Below are 22,097 nucleotides of genomic sequence, written 5' to 3'. Positions count from 1 at the left end.
GTGTTTTTAAAAGATTAAATTTTTTTTATGTTAAAATTTAATATATTTTAAATTATTTTAATATACTAATGTTAAAAATAATTTTTAAAAAATAAAAAAAATTATTAACATATATTTAATATAAAAAATTATTTAAAAAATAACCTCACTCACACATTTATTTTAACTAATAAATATTTGGTGTCAGACAATTTCTCCCCGTATTTTTTTTCTCGTGTTAGTTACAATCACGTGCTCATATTCCTCTGCGTCTAGAATAGATCTTGTCCATCCATTAGTTACCTTGTAGTGCTGAGATTTACTTGGGAAATCTGTCACCAAATCTTAAAACCTTACCTTATCTCCAACTCTAACTCCAAGTCAACAGTTTAGCGCCAATTTTATATTTTATTTTCACTTTTCACGGAGAGTAAGAAGAAGTGAAGAACCCACTAAAAAAATTCCCTCCTCTTTTAACTCATAACCCAACCATCCAATAACACGTTGCCAACTAACCTTTTCCCTACGTGGCATGAATCCGTGGGTTGGGACTTGTAAATTCTTCGCACCCTGCACCACAGTGTACACTATCCCATTAGACAAATGGAGTCACACCATTAATGTTGAAGTTTTAGAGGATAGTTAATCAAACGGCGAAACAACGATACCTGATTCTCTATCTATGAAATATGACCGTCAGATCATGGAATTCAAGAAAACCGTCAGATTAGAAACAAAACGGAAATCCAACCATTGAATAAAGAAGAAAATTGAATTTCAAAATCACTTGAGAGAGAGGGAGGAGAGACACTCGAAACGAGAGAAGAAGGAGAAGAAGAAGAGCAAAACAACACCGCCAGCCAAACCAAAACAGAAAACAAAAGCAGAGCACAAAACAAAAACACTCCTTTGCTAACCTACAGTTACTTTTTTTTATATATAATAATTACACTCAAAACCGCGCCTTTTCGTTCTCTCTCTAGCCCCCCCGCTCTTCGGTTTTGGATCAAAGTTATCAGTAATTCTCTTTTTTGTCCAGTTTTGGTTTAAATTTCCTGTTGGGATTTATTTTGAGCTGATTAATTTCACATTTGTTAAGTAATTGTGTTTTCTGGATTATTTATTTTCATGTTTTTGGATCTGAAGTTTTGAGGATTTTTCGAATTTGTGTAATTATTGAGAGGGAAATTCTGTGGATTCATTTTTTTTTTGTTAAAGAATCTGGGAAGGGGTGATTTGGGGGAAAAATTGAATTAAGATGGGGGAAAGTGAGGGAAGTGAATTCCCTCCAAAAAAGCAGCAGCAACAATCGGAGAATGCATATTTTCAGACCAAGAAGCTAGCCAGACAGCTCGATTTTACACAGGGTGTACTTCCTGACCATACTCAATCGCAGCCGTCGCCACTGCAGAAGCCGCCTCTCTTGGTTTCCCCGGCGGCTGCGCAGAGCCAGCCCCAGCCCCACCCACAATCCCAACTGCAACTGCAGCCACAGGTGGCTGAGATTCAAGTGGTACCGCAACAGCAGACGCAGCAGCAGCAGCAGCCAGCCAGGGCTGTGTAAGTTACAATTTGTAATTTTTGAAAAGAAAAAATTGCTTTCTGAGATGGTATGTGTAGCTTTTGCTGTGTAGGTTACTAAATTTGCAATTTTCTTGGAATAATTGATTATGGAATTTTACCAATCTGTGGGCTTAATTGAAATTTTTGTTTGAAAGTTTTGATTTTGGACTTGCAAAGTTTTCATATTTGCTAATTTTGGAGGGTTCTTATCACTGCTCTTTCTCTCATCAATTCAATTTTGGATTTTTCATTTTTTTTTTCATTTGTTGGTAATGAATTAGAAACCATAAAAATTTTCCATTTTTGTGGAGGTTTTCAAAAATTTTTCCAAGGAGACAATTTGCTTGCTTAGTTTTCTTAAAAGAAAGGAACTCTTTTTTCCCTTTGAATAATGAAAAAAAGAGACAGTCTTGTAAATGTGATTCCTCACTAGGGTAGTTGTTTTCCCTTTCCTATTGATGAAGATATTTTGGTGTGTTTATTTTCAAACTGAGATGCATTTGGTGAATAATTGCCCTAAACATGAAGTTTAGAGAAGTTTTGGTAGAGACAGACACGAAATTAGTTACTTTGCAACTGTTTTCATTGTTTGAAACTCTGCATTGATCAAGACACACAATTAGTTTGCCATTATGACATTCTTCCAAATATTCATCCATTTATTTCTTTCCTAAGAGTCTAAGACTGCTCCCCCCCATGTTCAGGAAACCAGAATCACCAAAATCAATACCAATACCGAATACTGAATTGAAAGATGGTACTCCAAAGAAGCAAAGACAGTGTAACTGTAAACACTCACGGTGCTTAAAGCTGTAAGTACATCATCGTCATGGTAATGTTTCATCAGTGTGATGATATTGAGTTATGCTTTAGAGTCAGCTTTACTGTTTCTTTTGTGATGAAATTTAATTCAAATACATTTTGGTACTACTTAATTTGGTCGTAGGATTTAGTGCTTGTTGGCTTTTCTATTTAAGAATTTTAAAAATGGAGTTACATGTGTCGATTTGTTATAGGGTTTTATTTCAACATAAAAAGAAACAATTGAATTCCTTTTCCACTCTTATATCCAGGAAGTGCACGTTTTAAGTGCAACACTGAAGGTCTGATACTGCTCGTCTCATTCCATATGCTTGAAATGATTTTCATACATTTAAACAATGCCTAGGAAGCTTGCTTAAATCATTTTAAACATACGGTGCCTGCTTTCTGTGTTTCAGTTGCACGATATCCTAGCATTCTGTATAATGGGTTTCGGGTTTGCTTTGACTTTCCTGGTTTTCTGGGAATTTTATGTCAATTCTTGTTCTGCAGTGGTTGGTACAAGATATTTGCTGATATATAATTTTTTTCATGTCTGGAGCAGTTACTGTGAGTGTTTTGCCTCTGGAACATACTGTGATGGGTGCAATTGTGTTAATTGTTATAACAATGTTGAAAATGAAGCTGCCAGGCGGGAAGCTGTTGAAGCTACTTTAGAGCGTAATCCAAATGCATTCAGGCCAAAAATTGCGAGCAGCCCACATGGAACACGGGATAGTCGGGTATGTTGGTTATGCCTATGTAGACTGCTTTTCAGCTGAATGCTTTTATGAAGTTTATTAACCAATATCAAATCATGATGTTGTTTCTTTTTGTTTTAATTTAGTTCAAAAAATAGGAACAATTGTTATGGTATTCTCAACATTCACTTCACAAGGGAGTCTTTGTCATGTATAGCAATTTCTTTACCTTTGTTTTTCCTCTCTTCTTTTTGGAACCAGAGCTCTTTCCCCTTTTTTGATGGAATTTAAATGATAATTTTTTTGTCTGAAGTTATAGTTAGGTTGTATTTTTTATTGTGAAGATTTTGAGTGGTGGTTGTCTTTTTCCCTTGCTTGTGCATGAAAGTGTTACCACTACTTGAGATGTGATATGATTTTCAATAATAACAAAATAATATTCCTTTTATCATTTTCCTTTTGCCTTGAATGACATTTTCTGTATGTAATACCAAATAATCAATGGACAGTGGGAAAATAATTGGGGGTTCAAATTTTGAAATTAGAAGAGACAGAAGGGCTCTTGACATTGGAAGAGATTGTAGGGATCTTATATTCTCTCTCTTCGTTTCCCATTCTCCATTTCAATGGATGGCTTATTCTTTATTTTGTTATTCTGTTCTTTTTTCATTATTAATAAAATTTTCTTCTATCAAAATATTCAGTAGATATCAAATCTTTTTCCTATGAATTTTATCTGAAATAAATCCTCATATGCTGAACTTTGTAACGTGGAGTTTCTTTTATGTATGTGGAATTTATTCATTTAGAAAATTAGCACAACACCATTATGATAGACACATAGGTAATAATTAATTTCTTCTTGCTTGTTACTGTTGAATTTAAAGGAATTACCTTTGCTTGGAATTCAATTGAGTTCTTTTTTTTTATGAGATAACACTGTTTACTGGTGTTGTTGACCATCATATGAAATTGTTGGAAACAATTGCAGGAAGAAACTGGGGACGGATTGGTGTTTGTAAAGCACAATAAGGGATGCCACTGCAAGAAATCTGGATGTCTCAAAAAGTACTGTGAATGCTTCCAAGCCAATATTCTTTGTTCTGAAAATTGTAAATGCATGGACTGCAAGAACTTTGAAGGAAGTGAAGAGAGACAGGCACTCTTTCATGGTGACCACGGCAACAACATGGCATATATTCAACAGGCTGCGAATGCTGCAATAACAGGGGCTATTGGATCATCTGGTTATGCTTCCCCTCCAGTATCTAGGAAGAGAAAAGGTCAGGAGCTTTTCTTTGGGCATACAGTCAAGGATCAATCATTTGACAGGCTTGGACATTTTCAACAGGTAAATGTCCTCTTAGCATATTTGTTTAATTTGGTTTCAAAGATAATTTTTTTTATTGCAACTAAGATTTTTTAAAGCTACCTGATCTTAGCTGTTTACAATTTGATGCATAAAATAAGCTAGTATTTGTAGAGTCAAATCAGAAAGAAGAAGAAAGACATAATCATAAAACTTGCTTCTGTCAGTCTTCTGTATCTTTGAGTCATGGTTCACATTTGCAAAGTACATCCACATTGCTGTTTGTTAGATCCGTTGATTTATTACCACATCATCTTATTTGGGTCTGGTTTCACAACACATGACAGTGTTACTGTGTGATTTTTGTGTTCATCAGGGAAGCCATACCAGGCCTCCTGCACCCTCCTCTTCATTGCCCTCCAATCCCATTGCTCGTGCCGGTAATGCTATAACATTGGGCCCTTCAAAAATCACATACAGGTATAGTGGCTATCTTCATGAAAACATTACCAATTTTCTTGTCTTCAAAACTAACCTTCATGTCATGATTGCAGGTCTCTCTTGGCAGACATCATCCAACCACAAGACTTAAAAGAACTTTGCTCAGTTTTGGTGGTTCTGTCCGGAGAAGCTGCCAAGACGTTTTCAGGTATAACGATGCTCGTATATGTCCAAAAAAAAGTTTTTCCTGGTTCAGAATGTTTAAGCACAACTTTTCATTATGCTTCTATATTGCATCTCTTCATTTGCATGCCGAATGACTGCCTATGGCCATATATCTTTGATGAAAATATCAGAATCGCTCAAAATTGTTTCTCATGGTTTATCTATTAGAACTCTTGATCATGTTTTCCAACTCCTGACTTGTTCTAACAAGTGCATGCCTTAATTTGGTTGACGTTTGCTAAGTGTAGAATGCAGAACATTTGCATGGGTGAGTTTGGATATGCCAGTTGCTTATATGCATTACTAGAAAGAAAGTTAATTGGACAAGGAATGGGTTTCATGATGATCCTACAACTCCCTAATTGTAGTATCCATGGGTACCTGTACTGTGCATTACTTACATGCAAGGTTGTCAAAAACATTTTTTTGACATGACATGGAAAATACAATGTAAACTCGGATCGTAAAATCGTAAGTAAGTTTTTTTAACTAATTATATATCGACAATTTCAGCCAAGAAATTAAATTACATTAAAATTTGATGAAGAGAGTCATCAACATTATAATCAATGAGTGATCTAAATAAAATGAGAGAGATAGATAGTATGAATTAAGAAATTAATGACATGGAGAAATACAGTCTCAAAACAAAACTTCCCAATACATAGGAGAATCATTGAATGGTAGAAAGTACATAAGAACCTGATGACAACTTGGTTGTTCCCATCACAACAAGTCTCGATGGACCCCTTTTGGATTGCAAGCTAATGAGCCTAAATTACTAATTAACTAACATAAGTTTAATAATGAAATAAATCCCTAGACAATGTCTAATGTGCTATAACAAACCCAAAATAAAAATAATTATTCAACTTTAAATAAATAAATAAAATAGGATAATAAAAACAAAGTCTTTATGCTAAAATTCCTTCATGTAGCCTGAATCTTCAATTTTCGCACATTCTTGGCAGATTTTAATCTTGATTTCAAACACATTCTCTTTCGTCTGGATGAATTACTGGGCCTACCATATATGGTTGGAAAGCTTGGGATGTCTAGTTTCCAGCTCAACTTGAATTCTAACAACATTCCACTTGTTGCTCCAATATATCCCAAACAGTACACTAAGTTCTAGTTTGGTAAATTTGACAAGATTCGTTTAGTAATTTCGACCCTCTGAAATAATATGTTCCCGAACTCCATTTGACCTGAAAATTTATCACAATATAGTTTCATGTGTCCAGTTTTTCCCTGTAAAATCTCAGCTTGATCCGACGGTTTGAGAGATATGTTCAATCTCGTAAAACTGGTTAGCAAACATTTTAAGCTCAAATTCAGACCTGACTTGATTCATATTACAAATTTAGTAAACTCGTAAAATCGGATCGGGTTTACCGATTTTCCACGAATCAAGCCTGATTTTATTGGTTTTCGAGTTTTTAGTTCGATTTTGCACGTTAGATACATGTTGACTTGTAAAATTGTATGATTTTACGAGTCAATTCACGATTTTGACAACAATGCTTACATGTATTGTGGAACAAGCGAAAGCATTTTATCATTGTGAGGCTTATGTGAAGTTTTATACGAATAATTTAGTCATTCCAAAAACATCAATATGATATAAATTTAAGCATTCGGTACATGTTTCCTTCTCTATGAAGCTATTGAGATTTGAGAGTTCATGATTTGCATCAATGTCGAACTGAGCTGGCTTGGGAAGAGAGGAAGCTTACTAGGTTCCAGAAGATGGTTTTTGCTTCTTGGTTTGGGAAGAGGAAAGGAAATTTGTTATGAGATTGATAGTCCCACTAAACTGGGGAATATGGAGATAGTCCTACCCTTCAGAATTTAAACATTGAGTGTCTGCTCTTTATTTCTTAAAAGGATAAGTGCAGAAAAGAAATATAGAAATGCCTCATGTTTTTAGCTTTCTGAGCTTTCTCTAACAAGTCAGTGATATAACTTCCTGGATCTTGCTCTCTTTAAAACTAGAACCCCCTCATTTTCATACAGGGGTCTCCATTATCCACTTGCAACAAAATATCATCTTCCATGTCTGCATTCCTCTTGATATTCCATGTAATAAGTGTCATTCCCATTCTGCATCCCTTCTTGGCCTCCAAGAGCTTTCTGAGATGCTTGCAGCCATGCCAGCTTAGTTTCTTTTGACTGCATATTTTCTGAACTGATTAGATTATCTATCATTTCTATGTCCAGTTTGGTTTGCTTTTTCACTCTGAGCTGACTATGCTCTCAGGGTTAGCTTGTGATATATAAACCTCTGTCTGAGATTTTCAAGAAGTTTGTTTGCTAGAGGAAGAGGGCGGGGACTTTATGTGATATATCACATTTCCTCCACCATGTGACAAGAAGTCAGCTTCATATTTGTTACTATTTGCAATTTTTTTATGGTATACCAAGCACCGCTAACTAAATAGATATAAGAAGACGCCCAACTACTTATCCATTGTAAATATTTTTATGCTCTGTAGCCTTTCCTTTTCTCCAAAAATAAAGAGTGAATTGAATAGAACTATATCTGATCTGACAAAAGGGCGTTCCTTTTCATTATTTAAATGTTAAAAAAATAAAAATAAAATGTGAGTACTACAAACAATATCTAATGAATGGGCCTCCTTTAATATTTTTGTATGCCCAGACCAAAGAAATTCAATGGAAAAGCGAGTAGAAGATCAAAGAGAAACTTTGCTTGCTTCATCTACTCAAGAAAGGTTGCAGAGCCACAAGGAATCCGATGCTGATAAATTGTTGCTAATGATTGTTCTAGTGCAAACCATGCTGATAAAGTAGGTCCTGATGATTCCAGCTCGGATGGTGCTGATATGCCAAAAGGAAGACCAATGTCTCCTGGGACCTTGGAATTGATGTGCGATGAACAAGATACGATGCTTATGGCTGCTGCTTCCCCCAGTGGGTTGATGGGCCATGGCTGCAACACTTCTTCACAGCTGCCTTGTGGACAAGGCATGGCAGAGGCTCATGCAGAGCAAGAAAGAATTGTTTTAACGAAGTTTCGAGATTGCCTTAATAGGCTCATCACATTCGGGGAAATAAAAGGCAAGTTTCTCTTTCCTTTCTCCAATTTTTTACACTAATGGTTCTAGAAATGGAAACTGCCAGGTCTGGTATTTTGAGATGATAAACTCACGTTTAATGATAAGAGACTAGTATGTCCTAATATGCATTGCCAACATGCCAATTTTATTAAACTTTTTCCCTCAAACAAACATTGCTTTTTAACTCCTTTTGTTTGTGTAGTTTGGCATTATATTGCCCTAATTGAAGTTGGAAATAGTTGTTTTCTAATAGCGAATGCTAGATGAATTATCTCTTTGCAACCAGAAAGTTGCATTTACTAGAATTTCTACGTTAGGAGGCACATTGGTCCTAGGGTTACACACTGGGAAATAGCCCTCTTCCACCCCATACAATCATTCTTCGTTGGCTTTGAAATTTGAACTGAGGACTCCATAGTTGGAACAGGAAGATCAAACCATTGGAGTGTACTCTTGTGTATGTGCATTAACTACAATCAGCTACTGTAATTACATATACCACTTGTTGCATGATTCTCATTTTCCGCTCAATCAATTGTGATTGTTTTAAGTTTTCTTATTGCAACTTGCAAGGGCTGTCTTTAGTTGCTCCATTGTAAGGTGACATGGATTTCAAATTCTCAGTTGTTGTGATCTACGCTATTCTGAATAGTGAAATAATGACAAGATTTAAATTTCAACAGAAACAAAGTGTTCATCATTAGCCAGAACTGAGTTGGGGAATCAAAAAGATCCACTCAGCAATGGTATAGCAAATACCAGAACTGGAACTGGGAGTCAACGAGGGCCCTTTAGCAACGGGGTTGTTAAAGTTGTTCCACCAACTGCCAAACCAACCCAGATGGTTACTTCTATAGTTTCCACCTCTGGCAGTGATCTTCAAAAAATCCCAGGCCTCCCACAAAATGGAGATAACAAACTGAAGTCTTGAAAAGAACTGCAAGGATATTTCAGCTCTGAAGACTGGCCCGAGGTATGCTACAGAATTTCTATAATACTGCTACAATGCCCATTCTGGCTTCGATGCTGATGCAGTCTCTACGTAGTATTGGGCCTTGGTGTTGGAACTGACCAGGAATGAATTTATTTCTGACGTAATTAATATATCACATAGTAGTGTTTCTGCTTCAACCATAATTCAACTGGTGTAAATTTCTGAGCCTTACAATTGCACAGGATATGGTTTAATATTATTACTTGCAGTTACCATCATAGATTGTATCTTTAGATACTAGGAATTTTCTTGTTCTTTTCACATTGTTAAAAACAAAGAGCAATTTAACGAGTTCTCATGGAATATGAAATTTCAAGTTTGACCCATGAATTGCCTGCAGAAATTCTTTTATTAATTGTGTAATGATACTGTTCCTACTTGCTGATTGTCTTTGCAATCTAGAAGCTACATTCAATACCTAGGTAGATGGAGTTGCCTTTGTCAATACATTAAATTTGATAAATTTGCCTTTGTCAATTGGTAGCATTGTTTCTCGTCTGTGATTCTACTTTTGGCACTTGCTGATGCTGCACACAAGTTAGACACACCGGGGGCAAAATACTGATAAATTTGGCCTAAACCCTGAAATTGTGAAATTTCGCAGCCAATCAGCCAAGGTATGCTAAGCTCGTGTCAATATAGGCCATAAAGAAGTATGCATATGAATGTATATTTTCTATATACATTGGATCTCAACTTTTCTATATTTTACTCCGATTTTCAACAAATTCTCTTCCCTAAGCTATGAGCTGCGTTTTCAATGATTATACACTAGCTGATAACTAGATTTATTGCCAGTGCTATGCTGTGGCCCTGGATATGATTTTGGCATCAAATTGGTTGCCGATGATGTTCCCTTGTTTTAAAAAACAGAACCAGATCTGAATGCTCGAGTAACATTTCTTTTTCATGGGCAATTGTCCTGTACAAGTGTTGAAGATGGAAATAGTTTTGTTCTAGTGACACTGCAGCTTAACTCTTTTTTTAGATTCATGACTGGATCTGCATGGTTTGGACTTTGGACACGAGAAGGCTAAGCATGGCTTAGAAAAAAGATCTCAAATTCTGGATTAAAAAAAAAAAAAACAGCTGGATCAGCTCCAACAAAAACAACACTAGTTTTTTAGCAGCAACTAAGCACAACATGCACTGGACACCCTCGCCAACAGACTACACAAACTGGTCCTGCAACACATCGATCATGTCAGCGTCGACTTCTTAAGAAAAAAAGAAAAGATAATGCTATTGTCAAGCAAAAACATTGAATCTGATAGGTCACAGAGCTCTAGTTTCTCACGATGTAAAAGATCATCTACCCAGCTGAGCAAATGATTTGGCCTGGCTGCTTAGGTGAGCAAATCAAGCAATATGTTATTTATTGAAACCCTGCCTCTTTTAAAAAAACAGAGAGAGAAAAAAGGTTGGGCGGACTTTATCCCCAAAAATCTTGATAGTGTTTTCTTTCTTTCTTTTTTATTTTTCTTTTCCCCTTATTTCTTTTCTATTTTGGCTTCTTTTTTTTATAATCTTTCTTGATTTTGTGTTAAAATATGACATGTCTAACATGTTGGACACATGAAACTTGAACTTAAGGAACATGTTAGCATAGAATTAACAAAACTTGATAGAATATTTGCAAGTGGTCATTTGATGAGAAGAGGTCTTTTAAGGTATTATTTCACTTTCAAATATCATGAAAAAATAGATATGATCTCACTATGTTTGCAGGTTTCGAGTTGATTTGTTGTTTTTGAATTGTATTTTGGATTATTTGGTGGCATAATGAGTTTATTTGGGTCTCTAGGAAGGTTTTTGGTATAAAAAAATGCTTGAAAATAGATTTTTAGGTGTGAAACATTCCTGCCCCGACATTCTAGTAACCTTTATTGTTGGAATCCGCATTGCTTGCTATTGTTTTTAAAAAATATAGTCCGCCCCATAAAAAACAAAAAAATAATAAATAAACTCAGAGACGCGAGCCCGCATGCCTTGACTTTTATTTTTATTTTTTTTATCTTTTTTTTGTTTTTCTCATTTCTCAATTTTATCCTTCATACTTGAATTTTATTATTTATTTTTAATTTTATTGTTTAATATTTTATTGATTTTTAGTAGAATAATGTAATTTGTTTCGGTTTAATATTTGTAAGTTTATCACGATTTCAAACAAACACCTTAATATTTATTGTGTTTCTAGTTTTGCTAATGTTTTTTTATCATATCATTAAATAAAAAATCATAAAAAAAATAATATTGAACTTGATCGAGTTTACAATCTATATCACGAGTTTGGCTAATTAGTAATCGATTTTTCTAATTTATTTTAGTTGCACAAATAATTCTTTAAATTAAATACATGTATAAATTTTTAAATTTATGATTGTGATTTTTTTTATGTTAAAAAGTACATTTAAAATACCATCATATTCATTTTATTTTATTTTTGTGTGCTGAAACATGATGATAGTTAGCCTAATCTTCGCATTCTTACGTTTTGAAATAATTGCTGAAACTCGAGGAAGAAGGGAAAAGAGATCCATGAACTTGGGCTTTAGAAATTCGAGGCCACTGATAAGAGAGATATTTGGCACTTTTCACGTTAATTGCATGTTTATTAACTCTCTCCTCCCACCCCCATTCACATTAGAGTTAACTCTATGTCAGCTACTTGGAGCCAGTATCGGCTGTGCTCTTCTTTTTTCTTTTCCGGTATAGATCTCACATTTGTGATGGCTTAAATACCATTATTGCATATTATTTTTATTTTTGTTCGAGTGAAGAATTATAAGAAAAATAATGCCCAGGCATTAATACACAAGAAAGTCGAATATTATTTAAAGATGCAGCAGCTATAAATGAAATTCTTACATATTACATTTGTCCAGGATCAAAACGTAGGCGTTTGTGACTCGTGATAATCTTGGCCGTATAAACAAGCGTGGAATTGGAAAATCAAGAACAAAGGATTTTGACCATACAACGCGTCGTTTATCCATAGAAATACAATCACTTTATTCAACCATCCATCCACGAGGAGTTCCAAAACGATTACCAACTGACAACATGAACAGTTTCTTGAAAGAAATTCTATTGCCTTCCGGATTTCTGCTTACAGGGGAGGGGGGAAGGTAATAGAGCATTTAATTTATTACTCTTGATGAAATTATGCTTGACGTCTGGGCTAACCACTCAACATAGAACTGTAGACTACATGCGTGACCTTGACCCTGAAGACGATGAAGCAGGCGCACTCTGCAGGGAAGAGCGAGAGGTTGTCAGCGGTCCTTTACAACTAATGTCGTGTACATCTCCATGGTCGTTTTGACAAGTAATGCACTTGAGGGTAAATAAATGCATAAATAGAAGAAGAAGAAAAGATGACAGGGCCCTTACCAATGGTATGCCTCCTGTTGCTCTTTCTTCCAAGAACTTCGATGGTTTGTAGAAATCGCCAAATCTTTGAGACCATTTCTTCAGGCTATCATATACATGTTTAGGCCCAACCAGGTCAGCCCAAAAGACGATGCCACCACTGCCAAATAAAAAACACTTGCCATTAGATACAAGTGCGCCAGGTTTATCCGAAAAAGAATGGGCAGTCGATGTCCAATAAAAAACTTGCACGTGGATTCTGTAAGATATTAGAAAAAGGATTTTAACATGAACGGGTGCATTAATGCAAAAAACAAGGACTTGCAACTCATCTTCTTGCTGACTATAAGGCATCACTGCAGCGTATGAACTAGAATGATGTAATGGCCGACAAAGAACTAAATAGGATGGATATGAAATAATATAGAGCAATTAAGGGTTCTGTTGATAATAAAAAATATTTTGGGGAGCAATCAAGGGTGGCAACCCTCGAGCCTGTATTCCCCTCCTGGGAATCTGTTCAGTAAGATTACTCTTGGAAGAGCTACTAAACAAGGGCAAAAACTTGAAAATTGGACATGTACTCACCGATAAGATGGGAAGCTCATTCCGAGAACAGATGCGGTGTCGAGGTCCGAAGCTCGAACCACAACGCCCTCATCCAGAACACGGCATGCCTCATTCACCACTGGAAAGAGAACCATCTCCACTATCTCTTTGTCGGTGATATTTATAGGCTGCCACATAATTCAGTAAAGTAGATTAGCAAGTATTCAGCTAAGCAACCGAATATGTACTTGTGACATTGTCTCCAGCACTAGTGCGTTCTCAATATCATCTTAAAACATACTACTATAGAATCTCAACATAATGGCAGTTTTCATCGCAATAAAAGTACCTTTCCATTAGGCATAATATTTGCGAGCCGTCTCGACTCCTCAATAATTGGTAGGACTGATGGATCAGGCCTTGGCTTGCTTCCTTTCTCATATATGTAGTATCCTTTTCCATTGGTTTTACCTGAAATGCCAAAAGAGAGTATGAACCCCCGACACAAGATTACAAAGCAAAGCATCACCACAATATATAGAAGCAAATGTCATTTGAATGCCAATATAAATCTATACAAATATTTTATTACCATTTCTTCCACTTTTTACTAGAAGATCAATTAATGGAGACTGGAATGTACGATCAGGGAATGCATTAGCAAATTCTTTCCCAACTGCAAGGGCAACTCCATATCCAGATAAATCCTGAAGCCTGCAAGAGTAACCATGGAGCAGTGCAAAAAATTATGATCACCTATTTAAAGTACCCTAAAAGTTAATGCACTTGAACACATTTAGAGACAACTCTTTTAAGACATTGATGCAAAAGGTAGTCCTGATATTGGCAGACAAAATATGATTTCAACGATGTATGAATGCACAAATACTACACGCCAAAGGAGACTTCACCAGCTACCAATATTTTATAAAAAATGAATAATGGTGGTACTTTTTTTCTGAATTTTAAATTCAAATCAATTGGTTTTACGGTTGATAAGGGTTTGTTATGAATCTCTACCCATTAAAGCATTAGATCTGGAAGACTTTACGTTTATGCAATTGACTGTGACAAAAATGCATGTTTTAAATCATCCTTCAAAAAGAAAAAAAGTGATGCAAATGCAAACTAAAACGTTAGAGGATAAAAACATTACTGGTAAGGACCCATTGGGAGGCCAAAACTGCTGATCAGCTTGTCAATCCTGAACACGTCCACTCCTAAATGAACCAAAATCAGTGCGCTTTGGGTGTATGGGAAGAATGCTCGATTGACTGCAAAGCCAGTGCAGTTACCCACAACAACTGGAACTTTCTTTATGGTTTTACCAACGGTCATGAGATCAAGAATTGCTTGGGCAGAAGTCTTCTCAGTCCGTACAATCTCCAGAAGAGGCATTATGTGAGCAGGACTGTCCATAAAAGAACATGTCAGAGATAACATATAAGTAAACCATTGCGGTAAAAAAATATGCTTTAAAATAGTTGACATAACAATAAAAGAGAAATTTAAATGGATTATCCAATGTCATAGAGCACCATGGCACCAATAAAAGAGTCATTTGGTATCCTTTCATATCATATATTCTCCTAAAGAAACAAAGACATAGGAACAGTAGTTCTATAACTTCTATTCAATAATCCTCTCTTCTTTTATGTCTTCACTTTTACAAAACCTAAAAGGCAAACTGCCACAAACTAGTCACGTCATTGTTTTTTTAGAATTGGGTGAAATTCCAAAACATCATATAACACAAACAAAGCCCAATGGTGTTACAAAACCCTCAGCATGCAGCTGCTCCTTGTACTAAATAGATGGGTACGGGGTGTGATATTTTCACAATTTCAGTAATCAAACAACCAAGAGTTCATATAAAGTGGGAGATAAGTTTAAGAAAAATAGAAAAAAAAAAAAAAAACCTTCACATGTTTTCTATTGATTTCTGGATGGCTAACATAATGATAAAGAGTGAGAAAATCAAAATGAGTATAACCTGAAAAAGTGGGCACCAATAATGCGATCTTGAGAGCTGGTCTTTTCTCCAACCAAGTTGAGGTCAATGGTAGATGTATTTGTCGCCAAAATGCAGTGAGGAGGACAGATTTTTTCAATCTCACTGAAAATTTTTTGTTTCAAAGGAACACTTTCAATTACTGCCTGCAAATCAAAGAAGCTATTTCAAATGGCTTTTAAAGAGACCGTAACTATGGAAATCCATCCCAATGTCATTGAACAGTAATATACTGAAGAGAATCAATTTGTGAATAAACAATCTCAAGTGTGGACAGATCAAATTCAAAGTAAGCAATCACCCCATTCCAATGGCAGATTCCAAAATATAACCAAAATTTCAAGATTTCATAGTCATAAGGGACGGCAAGCTCTGCTCACCTCTATGACCATATCCACATCTTTGAAGTCTGAGTAGTCCAATGCACCTTTGAGCATTGAGAGGGCTTTATCTGCCTTATCCCGTGTCAACTTTCCTCTTGTCACTAAGCTTCGAACATTTGCTGTGAAGTGAAATAACAAGTTATGAGTTTTTTTAACCATAGAACACAAAACAAGAGTAATACATATCAGAGTAGTTTTCATATTCTGGAAAACATTTGACCAAACTCAACTCAAATATTCAGTTTGAAGGATTTGAATTCAAAAGGGAAAAGGTAAATTTTCGACACTGGCCATCCCTAAAAAGTGGCTGAGGCTATTCTCATTTTTTATTTATATGAAGTCCTTCAAAGATGGAGACCTGATAGCACTAAATCAATAATTTAATGGTCAATGTCAGTCACATTTGTGTACCTTCTATTGTTTTTGTTCCCTTCTGAAGATATTCAGAGTTGATTTCTTTAAGAACAACGTGTATGTTGCTCACAATTAAAGCAGTAGCTATGCCAGAACCCATTAGACCACCACCAATAACAGCAACTTTCTTTATATGTCGTGGTTTGAGCCCAACATCAGTGACTTTAGGTATCTGTCCAAGTTAACAATGATGAGATTGAAAGAAAGAAATTGGATATACTGATTGCTTATTTGAGCATATCAATAAGTTCACTTCAAGAATAAAAAAAATATACATAGCGAGAGAGAGAGAGAGAGAGAGAGAGCAGTAGACATGAGACTCCTGTGAAGCGAGAACAAGAACAGAATGGAGAACAAACATAAAATTCAGATGTTATGTACTGCAAGAATGTTTTTAAAATCTATGAACATGCAATGTTATCTAAACTACTTAAGAACAGAGTATTGATAAGGTTACAATTATATAAATAATTCTTAAACCAAGCATGTTCTTATGAATAAGCCCCCAAATGAAGAGAAATCTACTAGAACAATCCCTTAGTGGTGACAGGATGCATCAATAGAAATCTATATGCTAGCACCTCAAGTATTTCACAATCACAAGCTTGATCATATCGAGCAATTTCATTCCCTTGCAACCTAGATTTTCCCTTTAAGTGGAGGAAAAATCAAAAGATGTTTTTAGAATAAGAAAGAGAATTAAATATTTTCTGGGACAACACAAAGAAAGCACTTACCAAAAAAAAAAAACACAAAAAGCAAACAATTCAAATTGTGAATTTATGTTGGATCACATCTGAAAATCTTTAGAGTATCCACAAACACTTTAATATGATGAATCCGTTGATTTTCATAAATTATTAAAATCTTGTAGACCTTGATTCATATGGTGTACCTTTGACGTCATACGCTGGGCAAAAAAGACATGCACAAGACCTTTTGAAGTTTCTGTCAAAACTAACTCCTTGAAGACTTTTGCCTCCTGCAACAACAACTCCGTTAGAATGTGCATGGACAGATCCCACTTTTTTATGAAATGACACGTTCTTGTCAGTCTAAGTACAGTACAAATAACAAAGGTCAATTACAGCACAAGCTAACACCTCAAATAAAAACTTAATAAAAAGGCCACGTTCCAGAGAAAAACAGCCACAAACCACTAAAAGCAAAAGCATTTTGTTCTCTAATGAAGACTTCACATCTATATCTACAAACAGCAAATCCTGAACTCAAAAGTACCTTTAGAACACCATTATATCCTCCATGAATGATGCCTTCCTCCATTACATCAAGCAATGCTTGATGCTGCGGCACATTTGGGGCAATTTTCTTCGCTTGTTGTCTAGCAGCTTTCAGTACCTCACGTGCTTCAGACAGCGAGCCAATTTTGTCTGTCCTATGAAGAGAACGCAGCCATGGTTTGCGCCTCTCTGAGATGTCTAAAGCCCATTGTCGAGATACTTTCAGCAGTTCTTGAGAAGGCACAATAGCATCAATTAGACCTAGCTTCTTCCCCTCTTCAGACATGATTGGTTTGGATAACTGCAGAGGGTTGAAAATATGTTGAATGAGCATGCAAAGAAGATATAGTTCCATATGATAAAGAAAATAATATATTGAATAAGCATTTCTGAAAACTGTTGAACATAGCAAACCATCAAGTTCCAAAGGATGAAATTAAGCTTTGGTCATCTTTCCCCGACTTAATATTAAGCAGTTTGAAGTTTTGTAACTTTATTGAGGTCTGTCATTTTATTTAACATACACAGCAAGCCAGGTAAATTAAACAAAATTTGCTTATTCACTTTCCCATCACTGGGAATAAAAAAATGTTATAATGGTGATTTTTACATATAACTTGTTTAAAACTCTCTCACAGGCTAACAGCTAACAATTCAGGAAAAATTAGTTCTTCAATTTACCTTTCCCAGGTATAAGTTTTCTTATAAAAAAATATGAAGTGCGACCTCATCCCTAAAACCCAAAGAACTGGATTACCTGGAATTCTCCAGTAAGAACGAGCCCAAAAATTAATGAAAACCTTCTAAAGTGAAAGGCTATTAAATTTAACTTCCAATGTGAACATTAATAGAAGGGGAAACCAGGTCTAAACAACAGCTCAAAGGTTGGTTTTTTTTCTCAATCTTTCTCCACCTAAAAGGAATACCATAATCTCAAGATTCATTTAACAGGTTTTCAAGCATAAATTAATAGAGGATTTACCAGCATAATTTCAATGGCCTTCGACAGCCCCAAAAGCCTTGGAAGACGTTGTGTACCTTAAAAAATTAAACAGGGTTTCACATGTTTAGTCCATTGTGGTAAAAAAAAATACACAGCTGAACTTGAAAGCATGTGTTCATGTCGATGCATTCAAGTTCTACATAGAAAAGTAGCCAGACCTCCAAATCCAGGAATAACTCCAAGTGTCAGCTCTGGCAAACCAAGTTGAGTTTTTGGAGCAGCAATACGCGCATGGCATCCCTTCATGAAGATAATTTAGATGATCAAATGGGAAAAGATGATGATAATCAAAACAAAGTTCTTTAAATGCTGCTTCATAATAGAAAACACAAACCATTGCCAATTCCAAGCCCCCTCCAAGTGCTAGTCCTTCCACGGCAGCAACAACAGGTTTTTTACAATCTATAGTTGTGAAAGAACAAAAAAAAAATCAATCAAACAAATAAATACAAACACCGCATTCCTTGTAAGAAACTTGCCGTATTCTCATTTAAATATTCAAAATGAATGAAAAAAGACTCTGAGGGTTAAAGTCGGATAAATACCTTCAATAGTGTTGACCACAAGCTCAACAGATACATCAGGCATCAATGAAATATCTCCTGTCAAGCCACAAAATAAAATCATATCCGCAAACACTCAAATAAAAAAAAAAACGAAGTAATTTGAAATTTTTTTAAAAAAAAACCTCGATAGTACATGAAATTATTATAAAAACAGGCATAAATATACCTGTCGCATGAACTTTCTGGAAAACATTGATGTCAAATCCACCGGAAAACCTTCCACCCTTGCCTTCAACAAGAAAAAAATAAATAGAATTAAAATTAAGGAAAAAAAAAGAAGAAGAAATGAGTATATACTTAAACCAAACCTCCAACAAAAAAGATAAAATGAAATAATCAGATAATTTTGTTTACGCAATTCGTTATTAATCCTTTATCTTCCAAAACAATTAAATCTATAAATAGTCAGTCAGTATTATAAAATAAATTACCAGTAAGAACTAGAGCCTTGACGTCATTTCTCCGGGTGGCTTCATCAAACTTCTCTTTCAATCCCGCAATGACTGCATCACCGCCAAACTCAACACAATCAATCACAAAAAATCCTCAAATTTATAGTTAGAACAGATAAAGGAAGGAGGAGATATTTACTTGGAATAGCTAAGGCGTTGACAGGAGGATTGATAAGGGTCACCACAGCAACGCCGTCGTTTCCAACCTCCATGGTGACGTGAGGCTTAGCCATGACTCTCTCTCTCACTCTCTCTCTCTCTCTCTCTCTCTAGATCGGTTGTTACTACTTGCTTGCAGAAAGTAAAGGAAATAATTGTTTGAGTGCCACCTTTCTCTCTCACTCTTTTATAGATAAACATGAATGGTTAAATACTAGATTAGTCCTTATATTATTTTTATTGTTTTAATCCAGTCCCAATCTTTTAATCTGTTAATGTAAGCCCTGGACTCAATGACTTTTTCTAATACTAACCGTTTCGCGCTAAGGTTGTATAACCATTTACAAGTTAGTAAAATTTATATTATTTTCATTGTGTTTATTTGGTCACAGGTAAAAGTGATGGATTTTTTAATGTATTATTTCTTTTTATAAAAGTGTTTTTAATTTTAAAAATAAAAATCACTTTATAATTGATATTTCTTCTTTTAATCTATTGTTTTAGCTTAGTAATATGTTAAATTTGCAATAATTATTTATGTGTTTTATGATTTTTGTTAATATTAATAAAATTGTTGGTTTTATAAATAAGCTTAATTAGTTTTAACTTTCTCAACCAATTTTTTAATCATTAAAAAACAGCTCTTTCCGATTTTATTAGAGTTTTTACATAAATTTCTTTTATATAAAAAAAATAATTTTTTTATATATTTTGAATCGTTTTAATGTGTTGATCTTAAAAATAATTTTTAAAAAATAAAAAAAATATCATTTTAATATATTTTAATACAAAAAATACTTTAAAAAATAACCACAACTACACTTCAAACAAAAAAAATTAACGACAAGCGGACCATTTTATGGAAGGTGGGACTCATTACCTCGCGGGAATGGATAGAAAGATCATATTAATGAAAATCAGATTGATAAAGGGCTAGATTAACATTATAACAATAGTACAGGGACCAACCAAGGCTATCACCATATCTTATGACTCGATTAAGGTTCGGCAATTAAGTTGTTTTTGTTTTTTTTTATTTTTATAATGATTCAGGTTATAAATTTAGTAGATTGACTCGGATAAATTTTTAAATTAATTTTTAATTAATTTTTTTAAAATTTTATCATTTAATATAAATTTTATTAGAAATTAAATCTTTTAATTTATTTTATTTAATATTCTATAAGATTATCATGATTTTATAATTTAGTATGTGAATTAATAGAATAACTTTAACTGACCTAAATCAAATCAATACTCAATATTTATTAAAAAAAATCTTATTTTAAATCCCTCTATATTTTTACCGATTAAGTTATTTTTTAATCAATCCAAATATAATTTAATTTTTTTTATTAAAATAACATAAGTTTGTACCGGTGATTAAGCACATCAAAATGAATTTCTCGGTACGACAAAAGTGCCCGGTGGGGCCCAAAGGTTGGTGGCGCTGGAGGAGTAATCATCTACGTTTGATATTTGATGAAACTGAGATAATAATTGGTTGGAAAGTTTGGTAAGAGAAGCAAATGGATTGATATATGACTATGAAAGTATTGGCTATCAGACAACCGTCCCAACCCTTACTTACCGTAATTTTGTCTCAACCTGGTCAACGTTAATATTAATAAGTATGTAGCAGATACGGTTGTTATTAGGTAGCATTAAGAAAAATAGATTATTTTATATTAAAATATAGCTTTCGTAAAGAATATTTTTAAAGACCAAAAAAAAAAAAAACTTAAATACTAAGTCTTGCACTCACGTTATGATTAAAAAATAAAGCTTGGGATTAGAATATTTAGGTGCTAGCGAATTCTTGCAAGTTGCAACCCATGTGATGATATGTTATAGGCAATTTAGTTTTTCCATCCCAGAACGAGAATCATCCATTCTGGCATATTTGTGAAATTATTTTTTATTTGATTTTATGGTGATTTTAAAGATATTGAAATAATTTTAATGATTTAAATTTTTAAATAAAAAACATATTTTTTCATGAGTAAACAAATCAAGAAAATATATTTTGGATAGGAGTCTATTAATACAATCACTAATTATGAAAAAAATCAAGCACTAATATCATCATGAATCTTGAATAATTGAATATTATAATTTATTTTTATAATTGTTTAGTTATACTCTTATTTATAATAGGTTGATTGTAACCACATATCATATTGATAAAAACAAAATATTTTTAACATTTCCAATCAATATTCTCTGTTTTTTTTTTATTTGTGCGTTTTTTTATTTAACAAAGCAATGGCTTTTGTGTCAATAGCATGGTTTTTTTTATATATAAAAACATAAAGCAACTAAAATAAATATTTATTTGATTTAAATTTAAGAGAAAAAATATGTTTCTTTTCCAAAAATCCCTTTTTGTTATTCATTTATTATTTTTTCATAAAAAATATCTTTCTTTATCAAAAACATGGTCTTTCATATAAAAACTTCTAATAAAAAAATAATGTCTTGATTATTTTCACACAATTTTATTGAAAAAAATTAATTCAAGGAAAGAATATAAAACATTGACAATAAAAAAAACATATTTATTTAATTAAATATTCATGTGCGTAGTATTTTTTAAATATTCTACATGTACAATTATTAAAAAACATTGCAAATATAACCCTAAATATCTTTAATTTTATTTAAAAAATGTGGCATAATTGAGTAATTTTGTATACATCATTGTAATTGTTTATTTTAAGATAATTTTATTTTAAAAAAGAAAAAAATTAAAAGAAAAAAAGGTCAAGAGAAGTTCGGTGTTTTTAAAGGTACACTGTCAAGCCTACATGTCTGGCCTGTAAAAAAACCCCAAGAGTACTTGGCCTTAGAAGGT

The 22,097-nt window shown here is 34.0% G+C and overlaps 2 protein-coding genes across 2 annotated transcripts; one reads left to right on the top strand and one right to left on the bottom strand.

Moving 5' to 3' along the window:
- The first annotated feature begins 648 nt into the window (after positions 1–648).
- On the top strand, positions 649–9,419 carry LOC7458773 (protein tesmin/TSO1-like CXC 5). The gene is given in 10 exon segments (XM_024590665.2): positions 649–997; positions 1,126–1,539; positions 2,247–2,354; positions 2,909–3,086; positions 4,036–4,395; positions 4,730–4,833; positions 4,908–5,002; positions 7,682–7,786; positions 7,789–8,100; positions 8,783–9,419. Coding segments are annotated over 9 exon segments (1,812 nt in total). The 5' UTR covers positions 649–997; positions 1,126–1,237; the 3' UTR covers positions 9,031–9,419.
- Positions 9,420–11,900: 2,481 nt separating this feature from the next.
- LOC7476291 (peroxisomal fatty acid beta-oxidation multifunctional protein AIM1) lies at positions 11,901–19,404 on the bottom strand. Its single transcript, XM_024590271.2, has 18 exons — positions 19,224–19,404; positions 19,064–19,135; positions 18,799–18,861; positions 18,612–18,668; positions 18,401–18,468; positions 18,225–18,306; positions 18,046–18,101; positions 17,062–17,364; positions 16,718–16,804; positions 15,820–15,994; positions 15,406–15,527; positions 15,008–15,171; positions 14,171–14,425; positions 13,607–13,728; positions 13,364–13,485; positions 13,054–13,202; positions 12,487–12,625; positions 11,901–12,345 (listed from the first exon to the last, which is right to left on the bottom strand). Exons 1-18 carry the CDS (start codon positions 19,315–19,317, stop codon positions 12,301–12,303), a joined length of 2,175 nt encoding a protein of 724 aa, XP_024446039.1. The 5' UTR covers positions 19,318–19,404; the 3' UTR covers positions 11,901–12,300.
- Between the last annotated feature and the right edge of the window lie 2,693 nt (positions 19,405–22,097).

This window comes from Populus trichocarpa, chromosome 18 (genome assembly GCF_000002775.5).
Source record: "Populus trichocarpa isolate Nisqually-1 chromosome 18, P.trichocarpa_v4.1, whole genome shotgun sequence".
NCBI lineage: Eukaryota > Viridiplantae > Streptophyta > Magnoliopsida > Malpighiales > Salicaceae > Populus > Populus trichocarpa.
The sequence above is the reverse complement of the archived record's forward strand: the minus strand, read 5'-3'. Positions and strand labels throughout refer to the sequence as shown.

Bases quoted from the DNA above. Each gene is read 5' to 3' on its own strand.
- LOC7476291 (XM_024590271.2), bottom strand. From the start codon at position 19,317: ATGGCTAAGCCTCACGTCACCATGGAGGTTGGAAACGACGGCGTTGCT. The intron at 15,995-16,717 runs GTACACCATATG...TAACTTGGACAG, and splicing joins CCCAGCGTATGACGTCAAAG to ATACCTAAAGTCACTGATGT. The intron at 13,203-13,363 runs GTACTTTTATTG...ATTATGTGGCAG, and splicing joins ATATTATGCCTAATGGAAAG to CCTATAAATATCACCGACAA.